The sequence below is a fragment of the Mus pahari genome, chromosome 9 (genome assembly GCF_900095145.1).
Source record: "Mus pahari chromosome 9, PAHARI_EIJ_v1.1, whole genome shotgun sequence".
Taxonomy (NCBI): domain Eukaryota; kingdom Metazoa; phylum Chordata; class Mammalia; order Rodentia; family Muridae; genus Mus; species Mus pahari.
In genome coordinates, this window is record NC_034598.1 from 26486935 (window position 1) to 26511256 (window position 24322).

General features: G+C 46.0%; 2 protein-coding genes across 3 annotated transcripts in view; one reads left to right on the forward strand and one right to left on the reverse strand.

The window, feature by feature from the left end:
• The first annotated feature begins 2997 nt into the window (after positions 1 to 2997).
• On the forward strand, positions 2998 to 8333 carry Pcbd1 (pterin-4 alpha-carbinolamine dehydratase 1). The gene is made up of 4 exons (XM_021205562.1): positions 2998 to 3078; positions 5880 to 6011; positions 6418 to 6498; positions 7820 to 8333. The coding sequence occupies exons 1-4, from the start codon at positions 3076 to 3078 to the stop codon at positions 7916 to 7918; spliced, it is 315 nt and encodes a 104-aa protein (XP_021061221.1). The 5' UTR covers positions 2998 to 3075; the 3' UTR covers positions 7919 to 8333.
• A 3536-nt stretch (positions 8334 to 11869) lies between these two features.
• The window catches only part of Sgpl1 (sphingosine-1-phosphate lyase 1), a 51189-nt gene continuing 38736 nt past the window's right edge, over positions 11870 to 24322 (reverse strand). For both annotated transcript variants that reach the window (XM_021204868.2, XM_029542487.1), the window contains exons 8-15: positions 21068 to 21156; positions 19511 to 19616; positions 18659 to 18757; positions 17717 to 17866; positions 16382 to 16620; positions 15822 to 15968; positions 14934 to 15054; positions 11870 to 14299 (exon numbers count right to left, since the gene is read on the reverse strand). In XM_021204868.2, coding sequence (XP_021060527.1) covers positions 14159 to 14299; positions 14934 to 15054; positions 15822 to 15968; positions 16382 to 16620; positions 17717 to 17866; positions 18659 to 18757; positions 19511 to 19616; positions 21068 to 21156 — 1092 coding nt within the window. In that variant the 3' untranslated portion in view covers positions 11870 to 14158. The remainder of the gene's footprint in view (positions 14300 to 14933; positions 15055 to 15821; positions 15969 to 16381; positions 16621 to 17716; positions 17867 to 18658; positions 18758 to 19510; positions 19617 to 21067; positions 21157 to 24322) is intronic.

Consider the following 24322-nt stretch of genomic DNA (forward strand, 5'->3'; position numbering starts at 1 on the left):
CGTGCACACACACACACACACACACACACACAAAAGACAGATTTTTTTTTTTAAGTTTCCTATTATACCAAACCCAGGCTTCTGGCTGAGTCACTGGTGAGGTACTCCCTTCCCCCCCCCCCAACCCTGGTGCTGTAGATTATCTACCGTTCACTGAGGCCTCCAGCAGCAGGTCTGGCTTCAACTGCAGCCCTGCTTGCTTGCATTGGTCTTTGTAACGGGAGTGGAGTTCTCTCACAGTGACCTGGAAGTAGTCAAAGCAGCTGAGTGGCCATCACTGGTAGGATGAGAATCCAGGGTGGACTTTCATCAGGGAACACAGAGCAGCAGTTAGAACAGTCGAGCCAATTGGCAAGGAAAGCGCTGATTGATTGACAGCAGTCCCCCACCCAGCTCAAGGAAGCCAGGCACAAAGGAAGGGCCTGCAGCTGTCAATCAAGAGGAGTGGCTAGCTCCTAACAGCTCAGTTTGTTTAAAGAAAAAAATCCTGGAGGCAAACTCCGCTGAAGGATGCTCACAAGACCTATCAAGGAATTAACATTCTCAACAGCACTTAACAGTCCTTAACCACCAACCTCATATTCTTAGGAAGAACTGGGCCTTAAGGGAATAGAGACATGGCTCAGCAGTTAAGAGCACTTGGTAAAGAAGCAGAACTCACATTGGCTTGCTCACAACTGCCTGTAACTCCAGCTCTTGGGGAGCCGGGCCCTGGGGGTACCTGCACTCACGTGTACACTAGCACACACAGAGACACAAATAATTAAGAATAAGAGATAAAGATTCATTTATTTGTTTTATGTTTATGAGTGCTCTCTTTTCATGCATACCAGAAGAGGCCAACAGATCAATTTATAGATGGTCATGAACTGGGAATTAGCTGGGTATTGAACTCAGGACCTCTGCAAGAGCAGACAGTGCTCTTAAGCGCTGAGCCATCTCTCCAGCTGAATGTTTTTCTAATAACAGAACAAAGCAAATTAAAAAAAAAAAATCAAGACATTTTTTTTTTTCAAACATGTTGGTAGAAACATCAGACAGATGAGTTCCAGAACAGTCGGCCATCTCAGCTAGAGGCCTCCCCTGCCACCTGGCGGCCCTTTATGACCATCGGGTGGGCGGAGGCTAGTGTTCTGTCTATATACTCTGAAGGATTTACCTACCAGTCACCAACATGCTAAGTCGCACACAGAGGAGAGTAATAGATGGTTTTTAAGGGAGTTGCAGATGACCCAAGATGAGCAGACTCTGGACCTGCACCATTCCACCCTCTCCACAACCAATGGGGCTCCCAGTGGTTCCCAATCTGGGAATCATGGCCCCTTTGGGGGTCACATCAGATATCCTGCATATCAGATATTTACATTATAATTTATAACAGTATCAAGATTACAGTTATGAAATAATAGATCTTTAGGGAGCTGGAGAGATGGCTCAGTGGTTAAGAGCACTGACTGCTCTTCCAAAGGTCCTGAGTTCAATTCCCAGCAACCACATGGTGGCTCACAATCATCTATAATGGGATCTGATGCCCTCTTCTGGCATGCAGGTGTACATACAGATAGAGCACTCATTATACATAAATACATCTTTAAAAAAAGAAAGAAAAGAATCAACTATTGGCACACAGAACATGAATGGACTTCAAAGGTAAGTATAAACTAAATGGTTTCAATTCATGGGGTCATGGGGATGTCTAGAAAATGCAAACTGCTCACCAACAATGGAAGAGCATTGGCTTGTGGGGAGCCCTGGAAGAGAGAGGCTATCTGGTGGCACAGGGAGAGCTGATGTCCCTAATCCTGCCGATGGATTCTAAAAGAAGCACACGTCTCACCATGTCACCATGTCTCACCAAGTCAGAACCTGGACCCTGGCAGTCCTAACAAGCCTGGCTCACCCACTACTCTCCATGCCCACTAAAGAGGCAAGTCATAGCAGAGGGGCTGTGGAGAGGGCTCAGAGCACTTACTGCTCTTGCAGAGAATCTGAATTTGGCTCCAGTACCCATATGAGGCAGCTCACAACAGCACATAACTCCGGTTCCAGGGAATGCAATGTTCCCTTTTGGCCTCCGTGGCATCTACATGCGTACAGCACACAGTGCACATAAACCCGTGCACATGCATGCGTGCACACACACACACACACACACACACACACAAATAAATCTTAAAAATTTAAACAGTAGAATGCAAGCAAGGTGATTTACTCAATACAGCTTTACTGGGAAGAGAAATGAAGGGGTCCAGGAGCCCCCAAGTCCATCTACTGGGACCTAATTTACGGCTCAGGGTTAAACAGAGGGCAAGAGGAATGCCTTACTAAGCAAGGTGGCCTGGCAAGTTGCCAGAACAGAGTGAAATCTTTCCAGTAGACAAGTTTCTTCTTTGGCTGGCACCAGACCTCAGCCTTTTCCTTCTCCTACCATGCCTTTCCTGGAAGAAATTCTGATTTCTTGGGGTCCATTGTTTCAATAGCCTGATAGCCCAAGGGAGGGAACACATCGACACCCTTTAGAATATCTTCTGTTGGGCCGGAGAGATGGCTCAGTGGTTAAGAGCACTGACTGCTCTTCCTAGAGGTCCCGAGTTCAATTCCCAGCAACATGGTGGCTCACAGCCATCTATAATAGGATCTGATACCTTCTGTTGTGTCTGATGATAGCTACAGTGTACTTACATATAATAAATAAATCTTTAAAAAAACTTCAGTCCTGTTAAAATGGTTAAAACTGTGCGCTTTGTGTATGTGCAGTCCAGCATATGTGACATTTATCTGGGTGGCTTTTGTTGTCATTATTACTATAATAGGTCAGGCAGTCTGGTGCCGAGTCCTCCGGCAGGCAGAGAGGGAGCAAAGGTACTGAGATGTCAAAGCTTTTGCCCTGGAGCCCATCACGCAGCCGTGCTCACAGAGCACAGGGCACTGAAAGCATAGCAAGGGCGTGGAGCAAGGAGGACCCATGTTAATTATTACCCGCGGCCACCGGATCTCTGCCCCGCCCCCCGCGGTGGCCTGCTGCTTGCCCGCCCCTCTCTCCCTCGCTGCCGCCACCTGCTTCCCGCACTGGACATGGTAAGCGCAGGAAGGCTGGTGGACCCTGAGAGGAGACCGGGAAGCGGGGGGGGAGGGGGAGAGGGGGGGGGGGGGGGGGGGGGGGGGGGAGACTAGAGCTCCGATGTTGGGGGCGCGGGCCACGCTGAGCCTCCCGCAGCGCCATCCAGCCGGGCTAGAGTCGCCTGGCCTCCCTTGGGGGCGCTGGGGTGCAGATACCGGAGGTGGCGGTGGCGGAGGGCCTGGAAGACTGGAGCCTAGCCTGTCCTGACTCCCAGGCCTGGTCTGCTGGCGGGCTCTGGCGGGGTGTGGCAGCGAGGCAGGTCTCCGTGGTGCTGCCTGGCCCTACAGGCTTGCCAGATTTGGGGGCGTGGGGGGTGGGGGGTTCAGTTCTCTCTGCACCCCAGTGCTGTCCCTGGCCTTACGCCCCGCCCTAACACCTAGATAGGGTGCTGTGTCCCACCTTGGCGTGGTGGTGGGTCAGGATCTTAGATCCCTTGGAAAGGAGCCCCTAGACCTCCCTACAACCCTTACCGAATAGCACGGTTCAGGTTCTCTGTACTCGATCAGGGATAGGAGGGTGTATTGGCAGCTGAGGCCTGGGAAGAGTCATTGGGGACCAAAGACACCACAGGCTTGGATAATCAGTAATCGCTCAGTGCACACTAACAGAGGCTGACAGAGCTTTGCTAAGCAAATAAGGCCCTTACCCCTCAGACCTGAGTTCATAGCGTTGTCAGCCTGAGAGTTGTCTGGAAAATTCTAAAGAGAAATACTGCCTACACACACTCTCTCACACACACACACACACACACACACACACACACACACCTGGAGCCCTGTTGATACCTGGTTGCCTGGTTACAAGTGTCCCGCTTATCACCCACTGAAGGGTCAATGCTGGACCCCCCTCCCCCATTAACCATAGTGCAGATCTCTGCACCGAGGTGGAGCCCCTTGTTTCTGAGAGTACACACACCGGTGATGGTTCTGTAGGCCCCATTGCCGGCCTGAGAACTGTCACAGGTGTTCTTGTTCTAGGAAGTGTTTTGTTTTTTTTAATGAAGCTTTCACTTGATAACCTTGCAACTTACTGAAGTATTCCCACTGGCATCTCTTGGTCTAAGGAGTGGGTCTCAGCCCTTTATCCATGAAGCCAAAGGGCCATCGGGCCCACCCACCCCAGGGTATCGAAATGATGGGTGGCTTGCAGGGCACAGTTCACCTTCCTCCCGCTCCCCAAGCCAAATTTGAGTCCTTGTCAGTTGAACACAGTATGTCCCTGGGTGATTCTATTTCACAGTCCTAGCTTGTTAGACTCAGGGCCCCACGCTCCTCTAGAGGACAGAACAGATGCTGATTTCTGTTTTCTGGGGGTCCACTCAGGACCTGACCTGGTATGTGCTGGGGGGGGGGGTGTCACACTGTGGGTACTTGGTATAACAGGGTAATGAGCATGCCAGGTGCCCTTGATAGACTACTTCCTTTTTGAGTCTGGGCCCTGTGGTCCTAGGTTCCTGAGACAGCCGCCCTGAGGGCCTCACCCTGACAGCTGTGGACCATACAGAGGCGAGGAGGCATACAGGTGGCACAGACTCATCTGGGAATGGGTTTGAATGGGTTTCTGCATCCCTCCCCAGGGCTATAGCTCTAAGAGACCACACCTTGAGTCGGTGACGTCCCTGACTGAAGATGACTGATGGAAGAGCAGAGCATGAACATTCCCTTTGTCTAGATCTTTTTTTCTCTAGGACACTTGAACTTGCAGAACAGGTGTGGGGATGGAGCATGGAGGGAATGCAGAAAAATGGAAATGCCAGGAAGAACATGCTGTAATGTGCTGGAATTGGGCTGAATTTTGCTCTAACCACCTTGGGGATGCAATGGTGCACTTGCATGAAAAGATGAAGGCAGGCAGGCATCTGTGAGGCTCTGGGAGCAAGAGATGGGGGAAGCACTTCACCACAACACATTCTCTTTGGCATTCTCTGTGAAAGCAGGTAAAAACTCCAAAATCTGGGCTGCAGATTCGGCTTAGTTTGTGAAGTGCTTTCAATGGGAGTTCTCCTTCCCAGAAACCACATTTAAAACACTGGCGTGATAGTGTGTGCTTGTAATGCCAGCACTGGGGAGGCAGAGACAGATGGATCTCTGAGGCTCTGTGGCCAGCCAGCATAGCCTACTTGGTGAGAGACCATGTCCAAAAAAAAAAAAAAAAAAAAAATTCAAGTGGGGCTGGACGTTTGTTCAGAGGTTGAGAACACTGGTTCCTATTCCAAGGGACCTGGACCCGACTCTCAGCACTACCGTGGCAGTTCACAACTGCCTGTGGCTCTAGTTCTAAGGTATCCAACACTCTCTTCTGGCTTCTACAGGGACCAGAGACATGGGTAGTGCACAGACTTATATGAAGACAAAACACTAATCTATATAAAATTTAAAAAACTAATTGAAAAATTATATTAAAATAACGATAAATGATATCTAAACAATAACATCTGAGGCTGTCCTTTGGCTTCCACATGCACACATGCCCATACTTGAGCCTACCCACACAAACACATATACCAAAACGAACAAAATATGAAAACCCAAAACAAAAAAAATATAGGACCCATACATAGTCTATCAGTAAATGGGCCCAGACTCCACCTTCTGGCAGGGCACTTCCCTGGCAATGTAAAGGCCTGTTGCTTGCTATAGGGGCATCTGAATCCACAGCAGCCAGCACTGAATTCCTCCCAAAGGTCTGACCTGGCATGAGGTACACTCTTGACCTGTAAGAGGAATGCCCTAGGGCCTCTCTATCCTCCCTCTCCTAGGCTGGCAAGGCACACAGGCTGAGCACTGAGGAGCGGGACCAGCTGCTGCCAAACCTGAGGGCTGTAGGGTGGAATGAAGTGGAAGGCCGAGATGCTATCTTCAAGCAGTTCCATTTTAAAGACTTCAACAGGGTATGTGGAGCAGGCCTGAGCGGGCTACACTCTGTGTGTTCATGTCATGTCCTGTTAGCCAAGGGGAAAGACATTCCCAAGTGACCTGCAAAGAGAAGGGCCTTGGACCCTCCCTTCTGGAACTCGGAAGTCTTTGGAGGTGACAGTCTTGGTAGCAAGTGTCTGCCCTTTTGAAGGCACTTTAATAAGCGGCAAAGAATTGGCAAATACTGACAGCCTGTGCTGTGTGGACCATACTGGGGATGCTAGAGACACTGACACAGGCATCAGAACCAGGGGCAGGATGTTACGGGGGCGGGGAGGGGGTACATTAGAGCGCTGGGACCCCCTGGAAGAAGCTAGGCTATCCTCCTGCATCAAGGCCTTATTGGCTATGACCCATTGGCTCTTCCTTCTTTTTCATCAGGCTTTTGGCTTCATGACAAGAGTCGCCCTGCAGGCTGAAAAGCTGGACCACCATCCTGAGTGGTTTAACGTGTACAACAAGGTGAGTGAAGTTTCCCCAGTGTTGTGCCCTGCTCTGTACATCTCTTAGAACCCCAAGTCTCCCCGAAGGTTCACCCTTGGGACTGTAGGTCCTTCCTCACCAATAAGTCGATGTCCACCTCTTCTGTCTTCAACCTAGAACCAACAGAGACTCTTCATGAAAAACAGCCAGTCTCTCTGGATATAGTGAATGCAGATTAAAACACTTTAGAATGCTGTGGCCAGCTATTAAGAAGGCAAGACTCAGGAAGGGAAGGGAAGGACATACCTTCTGTTAACAGCACTAATGGTTTTATTCTAGACGGAAGAATGAGAAAACAATAAAACCAAACTCAGATACCCGTGCGTGGCGGGCCGATCAGACTGTGATGAACATGCTAACTGCTGGACTGTTTAGGAAAAAGTGAAGGATATGTTTAGGAGCCCACCTTAAGTTCTGATTTTAACTTTGGCTTTAAAAAAAAATTTGTTTTTAAAGATTTATTTATTTATTATATGTAAGTACACTGTAGCTGTCTTCAAACACTCCAGAAGAAGGTGCCAGATCTTGTTACAGATGGTTGTGAGCCACCATGTGGTTGCTGGGATTTGAACTCAAGACCTTTGGAAGAGCAGTCGGGTGCTCTTACCCACTGAGCCATCTCTCCAGCCCCTAAAAATTTTTTTTTAAGAATTATTTATTTTATGTATATGAGTATACAGAAACTGTCTTCAGACACACCTGAAGAGGGATCAGATCCTATTACAGATGGTTGTGAGCCACCATGTGGTTGCTGGGAAATGAACTCAGGACCTCTGAAGAGCAGTCAGTGTTCTTGACCACTGAGCCATCTCTCCAGCCCCCTAAAATTTTTTTTTACATTTATTTAAATGTACATATGGACACATATAGGCTGTGCATGAGGGGGTCTGTTCTCTCCTTCTGCCCTGGAGGTTGAATTCAGGTTGTCAAGTCTGTTGGTAAATGTCTTTTCTCACTGAACCATCTTGCTGGCCCCTGGCTTTAGGGTTTTTGTTGTTGTTGTTGCTGTTTGTTTTGTTTTCTCTTGCTATCTGGATTTGAATTTTTTATCCTACTACTGAGATCATCTTTATTTTTGGAAACTATAAAGGGAGAATGATGTGTAAGCAGCTTTGCCTCTCTCTCGGTGCAGTCAGGAAAACAATGACCAGCTACTGTCTTGGGGAATTACTAGTGTCCAGTTCCTGTCACCAGAAGGAATTCTAGTGACTGGCTATCATGCAGTCAGCCCATAGCTGACGGCTCTCCAGCTCTTCCTGGGAGGGCAGTATCCCTGTACTTCTGGTTTTCTCGTATTCAGGTCCATATCACCTTGAGCACCCATGAATGTGCCGGTCTTTCAGAACGGGATATAAACCTGGCCAGCTTCATCGAACAAGTCGCCGTGTCTATGACATAGATCTACCCTGTCTCTTATTTCCTTGAGGGAAGGAGTGACTGGAGGAGGAACCTAAGAAGGGAACCAAGGAGGCTGGCCCTTGCTCCCTGACTTTCAGTGAACACCACCTCCCTATGCAGAAGGGATGTCAATGTCAACAGCAATGTCAACCTTTCCCCGTGCCACTCTCCTCACTGGGGCACTGCCATGTTACACTAATTTGAAAAAACTCTCCCTTTTTCTGTAGAGTTCCCAGCCTCAGTAATGTTCCAGGCTGCTTCTTGTTCCTTTTCTACCCTTTTTAGTTCATTTTCCAAGGTAGCTGTGATAAAGCATGACATAAAAGTCCATTTCAGATCCGACTACTAAAACAATCTCCACTGTATTATGGAAACATGTGCTTTTATGCCTCCAATAAAACTATGTTATCGATGGGCTCAGCTTCTAGAACCTTCTTTTCTGCCGAACGGGAATCTATCCCATTTAATTTTTAGGAGTCTGTTCTGTTTTTGTGGCTCTGGGGATCAGAACCATGGCTTTCTTTGCTCACACTTGGCCAACTAAGGCACCGAGCCTGTCCTCAGTCAAAATGCAATTGAATGGAAGCACTTATTCTGGGTAGGAAGCCCGGTAGGGTCACGGTACTGAGGGAATGGGAGAGGGCAAAGCACTCTGCCTTCAGGTTCATTGTAGTGTAGGGTATTCAGATGGTTACTCGACAAGATGATACATGAGCTAAGGGGACACAAAGAAGTGACTAAAGTAACAAGGAAGGATGTCAGTTATGTCTCAGAGAACAGAACATCAGCAGGAGGGGAATGTGTACACAGCATGTGAACCCACATCTAAAAAGGCAGATCAACACCATTATTTTCTCCTCTTCTCATGGCTAATTCTGTATGAACGAGCCTCGGTGAGCTCCATTCAGTCAGTTGAAGTCTTATTATATAGAGTTAAAAGGCTGCCATTTCTCCTTCAGGTGGAACTCTGGACTCCTGTTTAAGCTGGAACGTCAGTTCTTTCCAGACTTTATGGGTCTTGAGCTCTAGGCTGGAATTCCTCCTCCTCCAGATAGCCAATGTGACTTCCATTATCACTGGAACCAATTCCTCACCCAAAGTCCCCTTCTGTGTATTCTGATCAATTCTGATCACTTCCAATACACTCTCTAGTACACTGGGACCAAAAACATCGTAAGACCTCTGGTTCTCAGTCTTAGGAAAGAACTTAGGGCTTGCCTGCTGCTCCTCTACAGAAAGATGCAAGGTACTGTAGGGATTGCTGGACTATCTGCTACTAAAGCAGTTAAGGACCAGTTTATATATCCCTGGCTAGGAATTCTCAAAGGTAGAAAATGCCCAAGAAATGACAAAATTGGAAGATTGGGAACCAAGTCCAATCTCATCTTCACCCGTGTGCCACCAGACACCCAGAGCTGGAGACAGAGCACCCTTCCCCACTGTATTCCTCATCGATGACCCCTGGTCTTGAGCCCAGGCAGCCTGGGTAAGTTGATCCTTCTAGGGCCAGGAGAGGCAGAGGCTAGCTCTGCATTGGCAATCTGCCCACAGAGCTTAAAACAAAACCACCCACACCTAAGACAGTGGCATCATCTGTTCCACTTCACACAATATTCCCAGGTGTGCTCGGATCTAACACCTGAGTTTGTGGGACAAAGACAGAAAACATGGCAGATCTGGATCTGCTGTTTGTTAATGGCCTTCCTGTTTTAATGATGGATTTGGATTTGAAAATGCCAACCCAGGTGGATCCACATCTGTATGAGACACATCTATCTACAAATGATAGGCAATAGCTTTAGAAATCAGTTGTTTTTTGTTTTTTGTTTTTTTCCTCTCAGATCAACCCAGGTAACTGAAGTTCTAAACAGAGACAAGTTGAAATGACAATCACACGGAATCACAAGTGGAAGGAAGGCCTGAATAACCATAGCAAGAAAAGGCTGTCAAACTGGGCCTGATGACACAGGCCTGGAAGCCACGCACTTGGGAGGCCAAGTTAGGAAAATTACAAGTTTAATCCCAGTCTGGGCAACTGAGCAAGAATCCATCTCAAAAAATACAAAATAGGAATGGGAACATAGCTTAGTGGTAGGACATTTAGCCACGATGCTTGAGGCTCTGGGTTCGATACCCAGCATCACACGGGGAAAAACAAGGTTGTCAAAGCCTGACTTATGTCTACCCACACTGTAATTGGTGGCTGTCAGGATAGGCCTGACATCGCTATTGTCACCACTGGGTTTGGCTGAGGCAACTCAGTGCTATCAAGAACCACACAGAAGACAATAGTTATGAAACCATCAGCATCTCGGGTCTGCCCAGGGTCTACTGGTGATTGATTGCCTTAGGTTATATACTTATTGATCATCTTCAAGTGTACTGGTGATGTTTTTAGGGATTTTGGTGACCAGGGATCTAGGCCATTTGTCAAGAACCTTAGAAAAAGTAACATTCTTTGCCCTCATTCTGACAAATCTGGAATGCCCCGAAAGCTCCCTGGTGTTAAAGCTGGGCTACCCGAGCCACTGGAAGCCTTTTTGTTTTCTTCTTCTTCTTCTTCTTTTTTTTTTTTAATATTTATTTATTAATTATATGTAAGTACACTGTAGCTGTCTTCAGACACTCCAGAAGAGGGAGTCAGATCTCGTTAAGGATGGTTATGAGCCACCACATGGTTGCTGGGATTTGAACTCTGCACCTTTGGAAGAGTAGTCGGGTGCTCTTACCTGCTGAGCCATCTCACCAGCCCCGAAGCCTTTTACTTATGCCACAGAATGTGGCACTCAGCACTCCGAGTGGTATAGGCTCCCAATTCAAATGACAGGCTTTTGACTGGTCAGACAGAGCCACATGGTACCCTTGGTAGGTGAGCACACAAGACGGCTAATCCATCAGTGTGGGGAAACTGCTAATTAAGGTCAGAGTTCACCATGACCAGATAGCCTCGGAGCTTGGAGAAAAACGGGAGACTCCCTAGTTTTCCCCTTCTCTGACCTTGTGCAGGGAATTCCCTGCACACACCTCTATTTGAGGAAAGCAAGGGATTCTAAGTCCCCACACTCCCTCTACCCAAGCAAAGTCATAAAAACCTGAAGTTCTTTATGCTGATAGGGTACCTAGATAGGCCCTGAGTGTTCAACCAATGAGCTTCCCTTCCCACAAAGGGTATTTAACCTTGGTTCACCCTGAGTAAGGTGCATTCATTCACATTCACCATCAAATAAAGCAGTTTGGACAAGCCAGGACCATTTCTTTATCAAGGACTGCCTAGTAGAGGAGGCCTTATCTATTCCAGAGAAGGCCTTCTCTAGTCTAGCCCCTCCATACTCACTCCTGACAGCACTCAATTGGAACCAAATCAGGATCCGCCCAGTCCTGGGTGTGTGGAAGCCCTGAGGAGAAGCGCGAACCAGAACACCTTCCACCCCCATTCCCAATTCCCATCTGTATGCCAGCAGCGCCTGGGTACACAGGAGACTGGGAACCATAGCAATGGTCCCAGACTCCACTGTTTCCCCTGGGAAAACATGCACTGAAGACCCTAATCCATTATGGACTGTGTTCTGCCTCCCCTGAGTGGCATGCCCACAGCACTGAGTACCCCAGTGGTAAGGCAGACAAGCAGCCTGGCACATAAGCATGTTCTGGGAGATTGGACAGAGAGTTCAGAGTCAAGGCCCCAGGGAACTAAGGGCCAAGACTATAGACCTTTCCAGACAGACACAACCACAGCTCCTGGAAACAATCAAGCTCCCAGCTGAAGTGCCTCATGATTGACACTGTTGCAGGTATGTCACAATTTAAATGCCTCCGGGGGGGAGGGGGAGGGCAACGGGGGAATGCTCACGAGTTTCCCATTCGGCAACTGCTGCATTTGTGATCTGTGTATATATATATTTATATTTATATATAATATATATTTATATTAAAAAAATCAACCATCCAATGATTACAGTTTGGGACATTTATTATTCAATTGCTTTAGAAGAGTTATTGCTGCAGTTAGGAAAGGACATAGAGATGGTGGGGACATTAGAAACAAAACAGATTTCAAAGAGGCAAGTACCATTTTCCAATTATAAAACGTAATATTAAAAGTGACATGGCAGTATATTCACATGACTACCTACATCTAATACAGAAACAAGACAGTACAGTGTTTGCAGAAGCTACTGTGGCACCTACTAAGCCACGTGATACCATGATACTAGACACTCTACCCACCCCTGTCACTGACTAGGCATGGCATGCACACATAAACACAATGAAAGTCTTAAGTCACACTAAGTTTCCTAATCATGAATTAAAATGGCTGCAGCAGGTCCCTCTGAAAAACACCAGCAGCCCATGCCAGTGCTACCACAAAGGAAGGGAGCGGCTTGGTCCCTGGCTCTGCTGAGACTATAAAGGACTCTGCTCCATTTTAGCCACTAGCAAGCCAGTGGTGCCTGCTGGGTGGTCCCTAGACCTCGCCAGCATGATGCACTGTAGACCCAGAGAGGAGTCCTGCATAGCTCTAACCACTGGAAGTGTGTGCGCTCAAGAACTCAGCCTCTCTCTGACACACGTCAACACCAACCATCCCTGAGCCTCATAATGCACTGTAGAGCATACAGGAGGGAAGTGGACATATATGCACATGCCCTGCGATGAGCCAGCTGGCAAGAGCTACAGGGTCGGAACAGTGCTGAAGACCACTTCCTAAGGAGAGTGAGGAGGAGCCTGGTGGTCTGGCTCTCCCAGCGAGCAATACCCAGGCTGAATACTCAGGAATCCCTGAGAAGGGGAAGGAACAGAGCATGGCTTCTGGTGATCTGTCCCAAGTTCTCTCCTACAAGCAGACACACCTCAAAGAGTGGTCCACCTATGCCAGGGCCTGGGTGAGGATGAGGGTTGTTACTCACTGATGGGTAGAAAGGCACATGGTATGGTCATGAGAGCTGGACAGGGGCTCCGCCTACCTCAGAGCCCCCAGTTCCTAAAAGGGAAAAGCAAATGGGAAATTGGCCAGGGATTGGTCCTGTCCCTGTATAGCCCTGGGCAATCAGTCTTATGAAGGAATCCCAGGCCCCAAGTGTAATGGCTGTAGCCATCCCTTTCTACTCCAAAATGTCTCTTATCCTACGCTGCTTCCTTTTAGCGGGGCCTGAGGAACATCCAGTACCTGAAGCTAAAATGCTGTCGTACCTTTGGAAGCTGAATAAAAGGGGGAAGGGGCAGGAAGAACACACACTGATGGAGCAAGTGTCCTCTGCACATCTTCACACCCAATGAGGAAGTCAAGGACACTTGTGGAGTGTTTTCTTCAATAAAAACAGACTCTCATTACATGAAGGCTTAAGGCAATGTCGAAGGGGAAGACCGCTGCTGTCCACATGTGCACAATGTAGGCGCTTACCTATGCTGCTGTTCACGAAAATATGGGGAAGGGTCTGGTTGTGACTCTTCTGGCCCAGGAGAGGGCTCAGGAGTGATCTACCCCTACTCCATCCAGAGAGGCAGCGCCAATAGCCAGAAAGCCCTAGATTCTTTGAAAAACATGTTCATTTCCTACTCTACAGTAATAAGAACAAACAAGTGTATGACTGCCAACAGGTGCCTCCAAAGATGGCAGCAGCCATGGTCATGCACAAGACAAAGGAGCACTTCAAACCCTGCCAGGGGAACATACTCCAGTTATTAAAAATAATAATAATAAAGAGAGGTCAGTAGTCTGGCCGACGTGTGCTTGGAAGAGTAAAGCAAGGTGCAATGACAGTGACCCTGAGGACAAGCGGCATCTCCTGAAGCAGAGGCTGAACCTCCCCCTGCGTGGGACAGACAGACACCCACCTGAGGGAACACGGTACATAACTGCCTCCTGCCTGACGGCCTGAACATCCCACTGAGGCAGCAGAGATACCCTCTTGCTATCTCACACTTTCCCTAAGCAATCAGGACAGGTTGGAGCCACCACACAATGATTAAGTGAAGACGATACTAAAAAACATTAGAGAAAAGTAAGGTTAAAGCGATTTCTAGGGTAATGTTAATAACAGGGCAGACTCACTATGCAGTGGCATCCTTCAGGGTCTTCAAACCAGAAGCCCCTCAAGGAAGCAAAGGAGCCCCAAGGCTGAAGCTATCTCAGGGTTTATCCTACTGTGCTCTACGGAGCCAGTCCAGATGTCAAGTTGTGTGTGCTCTGTTCCAAATACCAAGAACCTTCTGAAGCTCCACAACTCACAAGGGTCAAAGTTCAGCGGGGCTTTGGAGAACCGTTCATCTGGTTGCCCTGAGTCACGGGGTCCGTAAAATAAAGGCTGTCCAAGAAGACGGAGGATATTTCTGCAACCAGCTTCCTGTCAATGGTTGCCTGGGCCATGCCATAGATGGCACCCTGCACAAATCCAACCAAGGATCTATTATTAGTGACGTGAGTACAGCTGCCATCCTTATGCACCTAGCCCCCATTCTGAGCCCAGGCATGGTCCAGCAGACAAGGAGCTCCACGGGTTGTTTGTCACAGGTACTTTCCAGCTGCCGTGCCAAGTGAAGAACTACTCTGGGATTTACTGTCTTCTTAAAACAACAACAACAACAAAACCCAGAGTGCTTATCACCTTCTCTGTGTCAAATGTTTCTTTTCAAACACAGGATGAGAGCAACCCTGCTTCTGCTCAGCAGCTCTGCTTTCTATCTCGCCTGAGATACCCAACAGGGCAGGGAGCAGGGACTGAGCTGAGGTAGAAACAGACTCCAAAGAGCATGACAGGCTCCCACACTACTCCTCATGTTTCTAAATGGGGATGCCCTGGTATTCTTTTTATAAGAAGATTGATTGATTGACTGTTTGATTTGTTACATGTGAATACATTGTAGCTGTCTTCAGAACAGGGAATGGGATCCCATTACAGATGGTTGTGAGCCACCATGTGGCTGCTGGGAATTGAACTCAGGACCTCTGGAAGAGCAGTCAGTGCTCCTAACCACTGAGATATCCCTCCAGCCCCTCCCACCCCCTGCATTCTTACCATTCCTGTGGTCTTAGCTTTAGGATTCTTCATGATTTGTGTGACCGATTCCCGGATATCCTTTAGGAACTGGATCGCCACTCGCTTCCGAGTATGTACTAACGTAATGCAGAAATGAATGCTAAGGGAGAAAAGGGGGGGGGGGGAGAGACAGATCTTGTAAAAAAAAAAAAGTAAGCCTAAGATAAAGCCATTCCAGTGGCTTTCTATACTGCAGGTTTTTACTCCAGGAGACCAGGATTTTGTTTTTTGGCATGAACAAGAACCACCTCAACAAAATGAACATGGCTGGCTGTTCTGTCCTGTCTCCACCCCACAGACTGTCAATGGTGGCTCCTTCCATCATGTGTGAGCAATGAAGGGTGGGGTTTTCACCTTAGAGAGTAAACCCTGGTGAGGAGAAAACCGTAGCGTGGAGTCCCGAGGGACCTCCTAATTCACTCTGGGGAAGGATGGAGCTAACAAGGGCTGTAACGTGCAGAAGGCAGGCTGTACATGAGTACAGACCCATCTAGCTGGAGAGAAAAACTAAGTCAGAAAAGCATATCAAAGGGTACATCAGGCCTGCGTGATCAGAAACCTTTTCGAGGGCTTTGAGAGAACATTACACATGCAATGGTATCTTAGAGAAGCAAGCTGATAGCTATAGGCAAGATAGATCACAGAATATAGAGGCCACAGAAAGAACAGAGAAAAGCCTTACAAGTGACCTCCTGTCCCAGGATGCTGGCAGCCAGTTCTACCTGAGCTTAAAGCAAACCACCTTGCTCGTTATATGTATGAATTCCAGTTGCCACCAATGTGCTGGGCTCTAGAAGCTAAGTATCAGGTTACCCTGCTACCTCAGCTCTTCAGGTCATGAAATGAAGGGAAGGGCTTTCGACATACCTTCTTGGGAACTGCAAGTAGTTAAAATTCCACCCCTTAGCAGACATCATATTAGAGAGTCGGTAGATGTCAAAATCATTGGATCCCAGAGCAATAACTGATAATTGCGGATCACCGAAAATGAAGATGTTTTTGATGTTTTCCAGTCTATATAAAAAAAAAAAAAGCAAATGCAGAAATTGAGCATATCCATTCCGTCGGTCCTTATCTCGGTTGATGATCAGAGCCTATACTCTCCTGGGACTTGACTTGTCTCTTACACTAAAGAGGCTAGGCTGGGACGGGTGGGTCTTATGGTGATCGGACTCCCAGACAGCACATGAGAAATTTTCTAAGTTCTAAACTCCATCCAGAACCACTGGCTTTTCCCAGTCTACCCAACTCCTAAGTCTCAGCACAACATGCAAGGGTTCCTTCTCCCAGCACCATCTGGTAAACGGTCTAAACCCCAGTCTATCAGGAGACAGTAGGGCTTAAAGGGTGTGCCATCAGGCAGAGATGCCGAGGGCCAACTAAGACAGAAAGCAAGAGACAAAGCAGTACTCCGTTTGCACACATACTCTGACTTGAGGAAGCGAGAAGTTTTGATGATCTGTTTGGTAGCTTCAACATAGCCGTTCTCACCGAAGTGCATCAAGGAGGCCCAACAGGCTGCAATGATGCCACCAGGCCGTGAGCCAGCTATGCTTGGAGATGCGTAGACACCACCTTGCCAGTCTGCACCAACAAAGAACTGGTACTTCCTGTACTTCTCATTAGAGTACATCACCACTGATGAACCTTTGGGAGCATAGCCATACTGAGGGGAGAAGCAAAGAGGTCAGAGTGTGGCTGTATCTGGCAGCTCTGCCCACAGAACCATCAAGGTAATGCGGCTTTCTCACAGGTGCTCTGCAATGATTCCTATTCAGGTTAAGGTTCATACTTCACAGTGTTAACAGAGAGGAGGAACTCGAGGTCATGGATTCCACATTCTCAATGTAAGGGGTGAGCCATCTGAGATCCAGAGAAAAATTAAGAACAGGTTTCCTCCCTCTCTCACTGAGCCTTTGGCTTTCCTTACTTAAAATCTTTCAGAAGCTGAGTACAGTGGCATATACCTATAGTCCTAGTACGTGGGAGGTGGAGGAAAGAGGATTAGGAATTCTAGGCAGGCACAGACAAATCAAACACAAGCCAGTTGCTCCTGAACACACAGGTTTCCTTTCCTAAAAGGACTCTGCCATCAGCATGAGCATTATTGTCACATAGGCTCAGGGACTCCAGGATCAACCCTTAGCACCGCCAATAACCTCAAGACTTTGGAGGCTTTTGGCACAAGAGCCATAGCTAGACAGATGGTTGACAGGGAATCCTCTCAGCCCAGTATAAGGGAAGGCAGAAGCTCCTTTTCTCCAAGACTTGTCACCTCCACATGCTGACAGGCAAGAGTCAGACTTTATTTTATATGGAGGTATGTGTGGTGGTTTAAATGAAAATGGCCCCCGGGGTCCACAGAGAGTGGCACTATTGGGAGGTATACCCTTGTTGGAGCAGGTGCTGTGTTGTTGGAGGAAGTGATTTACTGGGGGCGGGCTTAGAGGTCTCAGATGCTCAAGCCAGGTCTAGTGTGATATTCTCTTCCAGTTGACTGCAGATCCAGATGTAGAACTCTTGGCTACTTCTCCAGTACCATGTCTGCCTGTCATGCTTCCTGCCACAACAATAACAGACTAAACCTCTGAACTGTAAGCCAGCCCCAATTAAATGTTTTCTTCTATGAGAGTTACCGTAGTTGTAGTGTCTCTTCACAGCAATAGAAACCCTAAAACAATGTGTGTGGGGAAACTAAGGCTTTAGTTAATTTGTTGTGTGGAGAATAGTGAAATCACCAACTGGTTACCCCCTTAGCTCACCTTATGAGTATCTGCTGAAATGCTGGTCACACCTTTCACCCGGAAATCAAATGGTTTCTCCAGTGGGTACCCTGCTTTCTCCATGAAGACAATGAGGAAGCCCCCCAGACAAGCATCCACATGGAATGGGATTTTATATCTGACAGCCAGCTAGTTAAAAAGAACATATGAAGATGTAAATAAACCCTAAGCAGAATAGGAGTGGAAAGATGGGCTACTCTGTACTACCTCTCAGGTATTAAAAAGGGGCTATATTTATTTGAACACAGGGTCTCATTTATCCCAGCCTGGCCTTGAACTTGCAACGTGGCCCATGGAAGACATTGAATTTTCCTGATCCTCATGATCAGATGACCAGTATATACAACAATGTCCAGTTTTATGGGGTGCTGGGGATCAAATGCAGGATTTCATACGTGTCTGGAATACTAACTGACCACAGTCCCAAATCGTTATTTTTGACATTTTAAAATGAAGTTTATTTTTCATGTATATTTAATATTTAAAAGTGTCCACCTAAAATATATTCCATGTAATTTGTATTTAAATATGCCTGACCTTGGGCTCCCCCAACCACCACATGAGAAACAGTGGAACTCTGATTTAACAGCCTCTAGAGGGGCTGTAGTCATTATACAGTAGGCATGTTCCTAATAGTATATTACTTCCTGGTAGAAATCTAAGAGTCTGTACTATTTCAAAATACCTTGTTCAAAGGCAGCCTGAGTCCTGTACTTCCCTTCTCCCAATGAAAATGCTAGTGACCTTCAGAGGCTCCCAAAAGAGGTGCAGGGACTTGCCTTGGGGTTGATAAGCACTATCAATCTCTGCTATGTTCAAACCTAAAATCAAAGCCTTTCTCCTCACAAAGCCTTGCATCATCATGTCTATTTTAAAGTACTAATGAGCATGCTGCAAACCTGCATAGCCAAAATCTCTCACCTTGGCCACTTCGGGGACAGGATCTATCACACCATGAGGAAACTGTGGGGTAGAACAGACCAGCATAGCTGTGTTCCTGGAGATGGCTCTCTTCATTGCCTAGGGATTTTAAAGTTTAAGAGAAGTAAGACTCTTAGTACTAGCTGCTTATGACTTTTGCTGTGTGGATAATGTGATCACTGGCTTAGGGTCTCTACACCCTGGGAGCAGACTGCCCTCTGCTACGAAGGGTACACACAAGTCCACATGGAAAGCGTACCTGAGAGCAACACTATGGAAATAGAAATCATACTGTGCTAGCAGCCCACAATCTTCCAGAGAGGATTTAGCAAAAACTTGACTTAACCTTACAAGCGTCAATAAAACAAAAAATTTCTCTACACTTATGTGAGACATAAAAACACATTCAGGCAGGGCAGTGAAGACACACGCCTTTAATCCCAGCACTTGGGAGGCAGAGGCAGGAGGATTTCTGAGTTCAAGGCCAGCCTGGTCTACAGAGTGAGTTCCAGGACAGCCAGGACTGCACAGAGAAACACTTTCTCAAAAAACCCCCCAAAAACAAACCAAAACCAAATCCAAACCCCCAAAAAACAAAAAACACATTCAGGTGTGTGAAGGGAGTAAGTGGTGGGGTGAGTTCATCCATATTCATTTTACAAATAAAGGAAAGAAAGTAAAGGAGTTGAAAGTAAAATCCAGCTCGACACCATCAGGGACCAGATCAACCACCTTTCAGTACTCAGAAACACAGCCTCCTGTCACACTGTTAGTCTGAGAAGGGGAGCCCATCTGTGTACGATGGAGAGGTGGTCAACATGACATCCTGCTCCTTGAACCTTCAGAACTCACCTGCACATCCACCTCCATGTTCTTTTTCAGTGCAACTCGGACAATCTTCATTCCAAAATAATGAGCTGCTTTGTCGAATGCGGCATGGGCACTCACAGGAGCCACACTAGGTGATGGAGAAGGGAGCTAATGAAACACAGAGCACAACAGGACCCAGGAGAACTCGGCAGCACTTTGAGTCACTAGCTACAACACGTGATTGCTTTTCCTCACACTAATATGTCTGTATTTTCTTAGTGCAAACAAAAAGAAGCCTATTGATTTTCTGTAGACAACTTCTCTCCATTATGTAGGAAATCACTTCAGCAACAGAAAGGAAAACTCAGAACACAAAAGAACACAGACCATAAATTGGGCCAGACAGGTAAAAGCCTACAGACAGAGGGTTAGGATGAGGGTGTATGAGGCAGAACTTCCTGAGGAGGGCTGATCATCAAGAAGACCTCTGTGAGAAGCAAAATGCTGTTCTAGCAGACAGTAAGGCTGCCTAGCATAGAGACAGAAGCAGCAGTCAGTTAGCTTCAGACCAAAGTGGCCTGTCAGCCCTGAGCAATCAATCACCAACCTATGAAAAACTACAATCTGTCTCTCCTACATGGTTACAAACAGTTTTCAAATAATGTTCAAAGAGAAAACAGAGTCACAGATATCCCCATTACTCCTCTCTCACCACTACTGTTTCCTTTAAGGGAGAAAAATCCCTACAATCACTAAGTACCAGGTATCAAAGGTTTACGCGTGAAGAAAGTAACAGCAGCTAGGTTTGCTCTACTATGCAAAGTGGTCACAGTTTGATGATACAAAGGACAAAAACTACTTAGTTACCTATACTTGAAGAAGAAAAAAAATATTAGCCCAAGAGGTATAACAATAATAAATCAAACAGAAGGTGGTCTAGAGAACCAAGATTACAACCATGAAAAGCAGTGTAATTAGATCTCAAAAGCAGAACAAAAGCCTCGCTTTTAAATTCTCTCTTCTAGAACTAACTCTCAGATGCAAATTTTCCTGGGGAGCACTGAAGGGAGTCTAAGATACTTAAGAAACTTTCACTCAGCCTGGCGCGGTGGCACACGCCTTTAATCCTAGCACTTGGGAGGCAGAGGCAGGCGGATTTCTGAGTTTGAGGCCAGCCTGGTCTACAGAGTGAGTTCCAGGACGGCCAGGACTACACAGAGAAACCATGTCTCAAAAAACAAAAAACAAAAACCAAAAAAAACCAAAAAAAAAAAAAAGAAATGTTCACTCAACTACATCACACAGTCTACACAGTCTTCCTTAAGCTCTGGATAAATTAACAACACAGGATTCAGAGATGTAGTTCTAGCAGTTTCCTCTGGAAAAAGGATACTACTCTTGCTAAAAACATGCACCATATTTAAGCTCGAATAACCAGCTACTGGATGTGACGGGACAAGGTAGAGGTGCTGGGCCAGGGACAAGAAGACTGGAATTGTAGGAGGAAGAGAAGCAGCAGAGAAACAGGTTGGGCTCAGATTACACTGTGCTGCCCCAAACAGACAATATCAGAAGGGAAACAAACACACACATCCATACATTTCTGGAGTTTTGATCCCCTTCTCTAAGGCCAAGTCCCGGTACGCTTTGCAGGCCATCAGGATGCTCTCCGTTCCCCCAGAAGTCACCTATGTGAAGAAAAGAAGCCAGAGTAAGTTAAGGGTGGGTATCAGGAGGTACAGCCTGCTTTGACCTTAAAAATGTTTGATACAGAAACAGACATGGTCAGAGAAGATACTGCTGTATCTTCAAGATAGACAGTGTGGTTCAGGGATTACAGGGTGTGTCACAGGGTCAGCAATTAACACTTCTGAAGCCCAACTTGACATTCACTAAACACATACTATTGCCTCACTATCTTTTAGTAGTAACTGAACTTGAATAATTTCTCAAAAGGCCAAAAGCTACAGCACTGAGCCAGCAGGATATCATCTCAGATTCAGCATCTGTGAAAGTTCATACAATCTTGGGTTTTCAAGTTCCTAAGCATTCATTCAGTGTTACCAATTACATCAGTTGATAAGTAAAATGTTCTGAATTTTAGATTACATACCAACTTGAGATAGAATGAAAAACGTTTACTAAACTTTCCTAACATCTACATATAGAATAAAAATACCATTGGGTATAGAAGCCCAGTGGTCAAGAGTTATGAAGATTAACTCAGAAAATTGAGTAATTTATTGACTCAGGAAGCCTTTCATGAAGCATATGACCACCCTCCTTAAAGTAGCTCGCAGAGTATAGACAGATGACACTTGTTTGTAGATCTCTATGCTGGAGAAGACAGCTTATAGTTGAGATTAAGTCTACAAAACAGCACCCCACTGTGGTCTAGCCTCAGAGCTGGTCACACGAGGTTCCAAGAAAGCTGTGAAGAAAGTTGGGGATTTACCAGGCCTTACATTCTTATCAAAGCCTGACAATGACCTAAACAAAAAATTTCCAAATTCCTAGTCATCTATATTATGTGTCCTGTCTTCAGGACAGAAATTTAGTTGTGGAATAAGAAACACAGGTTTCAAGTCACTAATATCTATCAATTCCTTTGTTATTAGATATTATAATATCTAATAATGCTATATTATAATTAGATATTATATAATACCTCTCACTCATGCTTCAGAACAGGAAACATTTCTTTTCCGGTATGATTGAACCTGGTTGCATTTATGCAAGCCAGCCAACATTCTACCATGATCTGATTTTTTTTAGTACATGAATTTGCCCCTTTAATCCTCTGTGAATGAGACAAGTGAAGTTAATATAGGGAAAGATATTTTGAAGCAGAAAAAAAAAAAAAAAAACCTGTGAAGTATTTAAGACCCTCTGATAGTTTCAGTCTAAATTCCCTTTAGTTTGGCCTAGCCTTCTTGCTTCTCAACAGTGAACCCCCCTCTTTTACATCAAAAACAGCTCAGCAAGAGAGATACACAGAAAGCAGCAACAGACAGAAAAGAATAAAGACTAAGGAGAGAAAGAGAAACAAAGAGAGCTCTCTATAGAAGCTGGAGTGGTTGGTATAGGCTTAGCCCAGGAAGTGGCTCTATTAGGAGATGTGGACTTGCTGGAGTAGGTGTGGCTTTGTTGGAGGAAGTTTGTCACTGGGGGCAGGCACTCAGATACTCAAGCCAGGCCCAGTGTCACTCTCTCTTCCTGCTGCCTTTAGATCCAGATGTAGAACTCTAAGCTCTTTCTCCTACATCATGTCTGCCTTCATGCCACCATGCTTCCTGCCACAATGGACTAAACCTCTGAACTGTAAACCAGCTCCAATGAAATGTTCTTCTTTATAAGAGTTGCTATGGTCATGCTGTCTCTTCACAGAAATAGAAACCCTAGCTAAGACAAACAGTAACACATAACATATACAGAGGTCCAACCAAAGACAGTGCTTAGTCAACTCTGCAAATCAGGGTAGTCAGCAAAGTCTTAAGAAGTATCATGATCACACCTTCCCACTACAGAGAAACAGAGATGTCCTTATCCTCTGCCTTTCTCTATGTAGTGGGCATGACCAATGGGTAGAAAGGAGTAACACAGAAAAACAGAAAAGCAAATCTGACTCCTTTTAAGAGTAAAGATCACAGGCTGGCAAGATAGCTCAGGAGGTAAGAGCACTCACTGACTGCTCTTCTGAAGGTCCTGAGTTCAAATTCCAGCAACCACATGGTGGCTCACAATCACCCATTATGAGATCTGACACTCTCTTCTGATGTGTCTGAAGTTAGTTACAGTGTACCTATGTATAATAATAAATAAATCTTAAAAAAAAAAAAAAGAGTAAAGATCACAGGGATTTGGGGTAGATTAAAGCTCAAAGTGTATTACCCTCCTACAACTGTGCAGTGAGAACTTTTAATACAATCTCTGAAGAACAGACCCTGAGATTCTAATAGAGCAGGATCAGAGCTTCAGCCAGCCCTGCAGACCAGTCACCTACCTTGAGTCAGCCCAAACCAAGCATCAAGAGAGACCATTCAAGAACCACAATGAGCAAAGGGTGACTACTGCAAACATCAGGCTGGGGTTTAAAAACACGTATTTCTGACAGTCTTAGGAACCCCCAACCCTAAATTTATTTTTTGTTGGTACTTCATAACTGCTAGTTTTGCTATTTAGCGATGTCTCAGTTCCTAAGACATCGGAAATATGTGTTTTCTGATGGTCAAGATCCACAGGTTGAGAACCGCTGCTCCAGCACATGATCATAAGATGTAAGATCACAATGCAATACAACAGGAGATCATCAAAGCCAGAAAAGAAACAACAAAATGAGTCAACAGATTAACAGAGAAGAATCAAGTATGTCAAGAACATTAAAGAACAGATGAAGACAGAAAGAGCAAAGCCACTCTACTTAAGACAGCTGTGTGGTATAGTCAATGCCTGGACAGTTGGAAATCCAAGGAATCATGCAAATCCCTGAATAAACAAAAAAAGATGTAAGGGCAAGAAGATTCAGAGGAAAAAGAGCTTTCGATGGATATCGGCCTATCATGTAAGGAAAAAAAGTGACAGAGCTTCTGTTTCCAAGAACATACAGTAATAGCCTAAGCAATGTCTCTAATGAAAATAACAAAAAAGCTTGACAAAGCATTAAAAAAAAAAAAAATCCATTACTAATCTAACATTAAGAACTACCTAAATCCTAAAAGAAAACATAACCAAAATTTCTGCAAGACAGCCTACCAAAGCCAGCTCTTCCCCTCTAACAAAGTATAGTCCCGGGGTTTGCCCAGGGTCACAGAGCAACAGAATACTGAAAAAAACAAACAAACAAACAAAAAAAAT

What these genes read in the sequence shown, in the direction of transcription:
- Pcbd1 (XM_021205562.1), top strand. An exon ending in ATTTTAAAGACTTCAACAGG is followed by an intron (nt 6,012 to 6,417) that starts GTATGTGGAGCA and finishes CTTTTTCATCAG; the next exon opens with GCTTTTGGCTTCATGACAAG. An exon ending in GGTTTAACGTGTACAACAAG is followed by an intron (nt 6,499 to 7,819) that starts GTGAGTGAAGTT and finishes TCTCGTATTCAG; the next exon opens with GTCCATATCACCTTGAGCAC.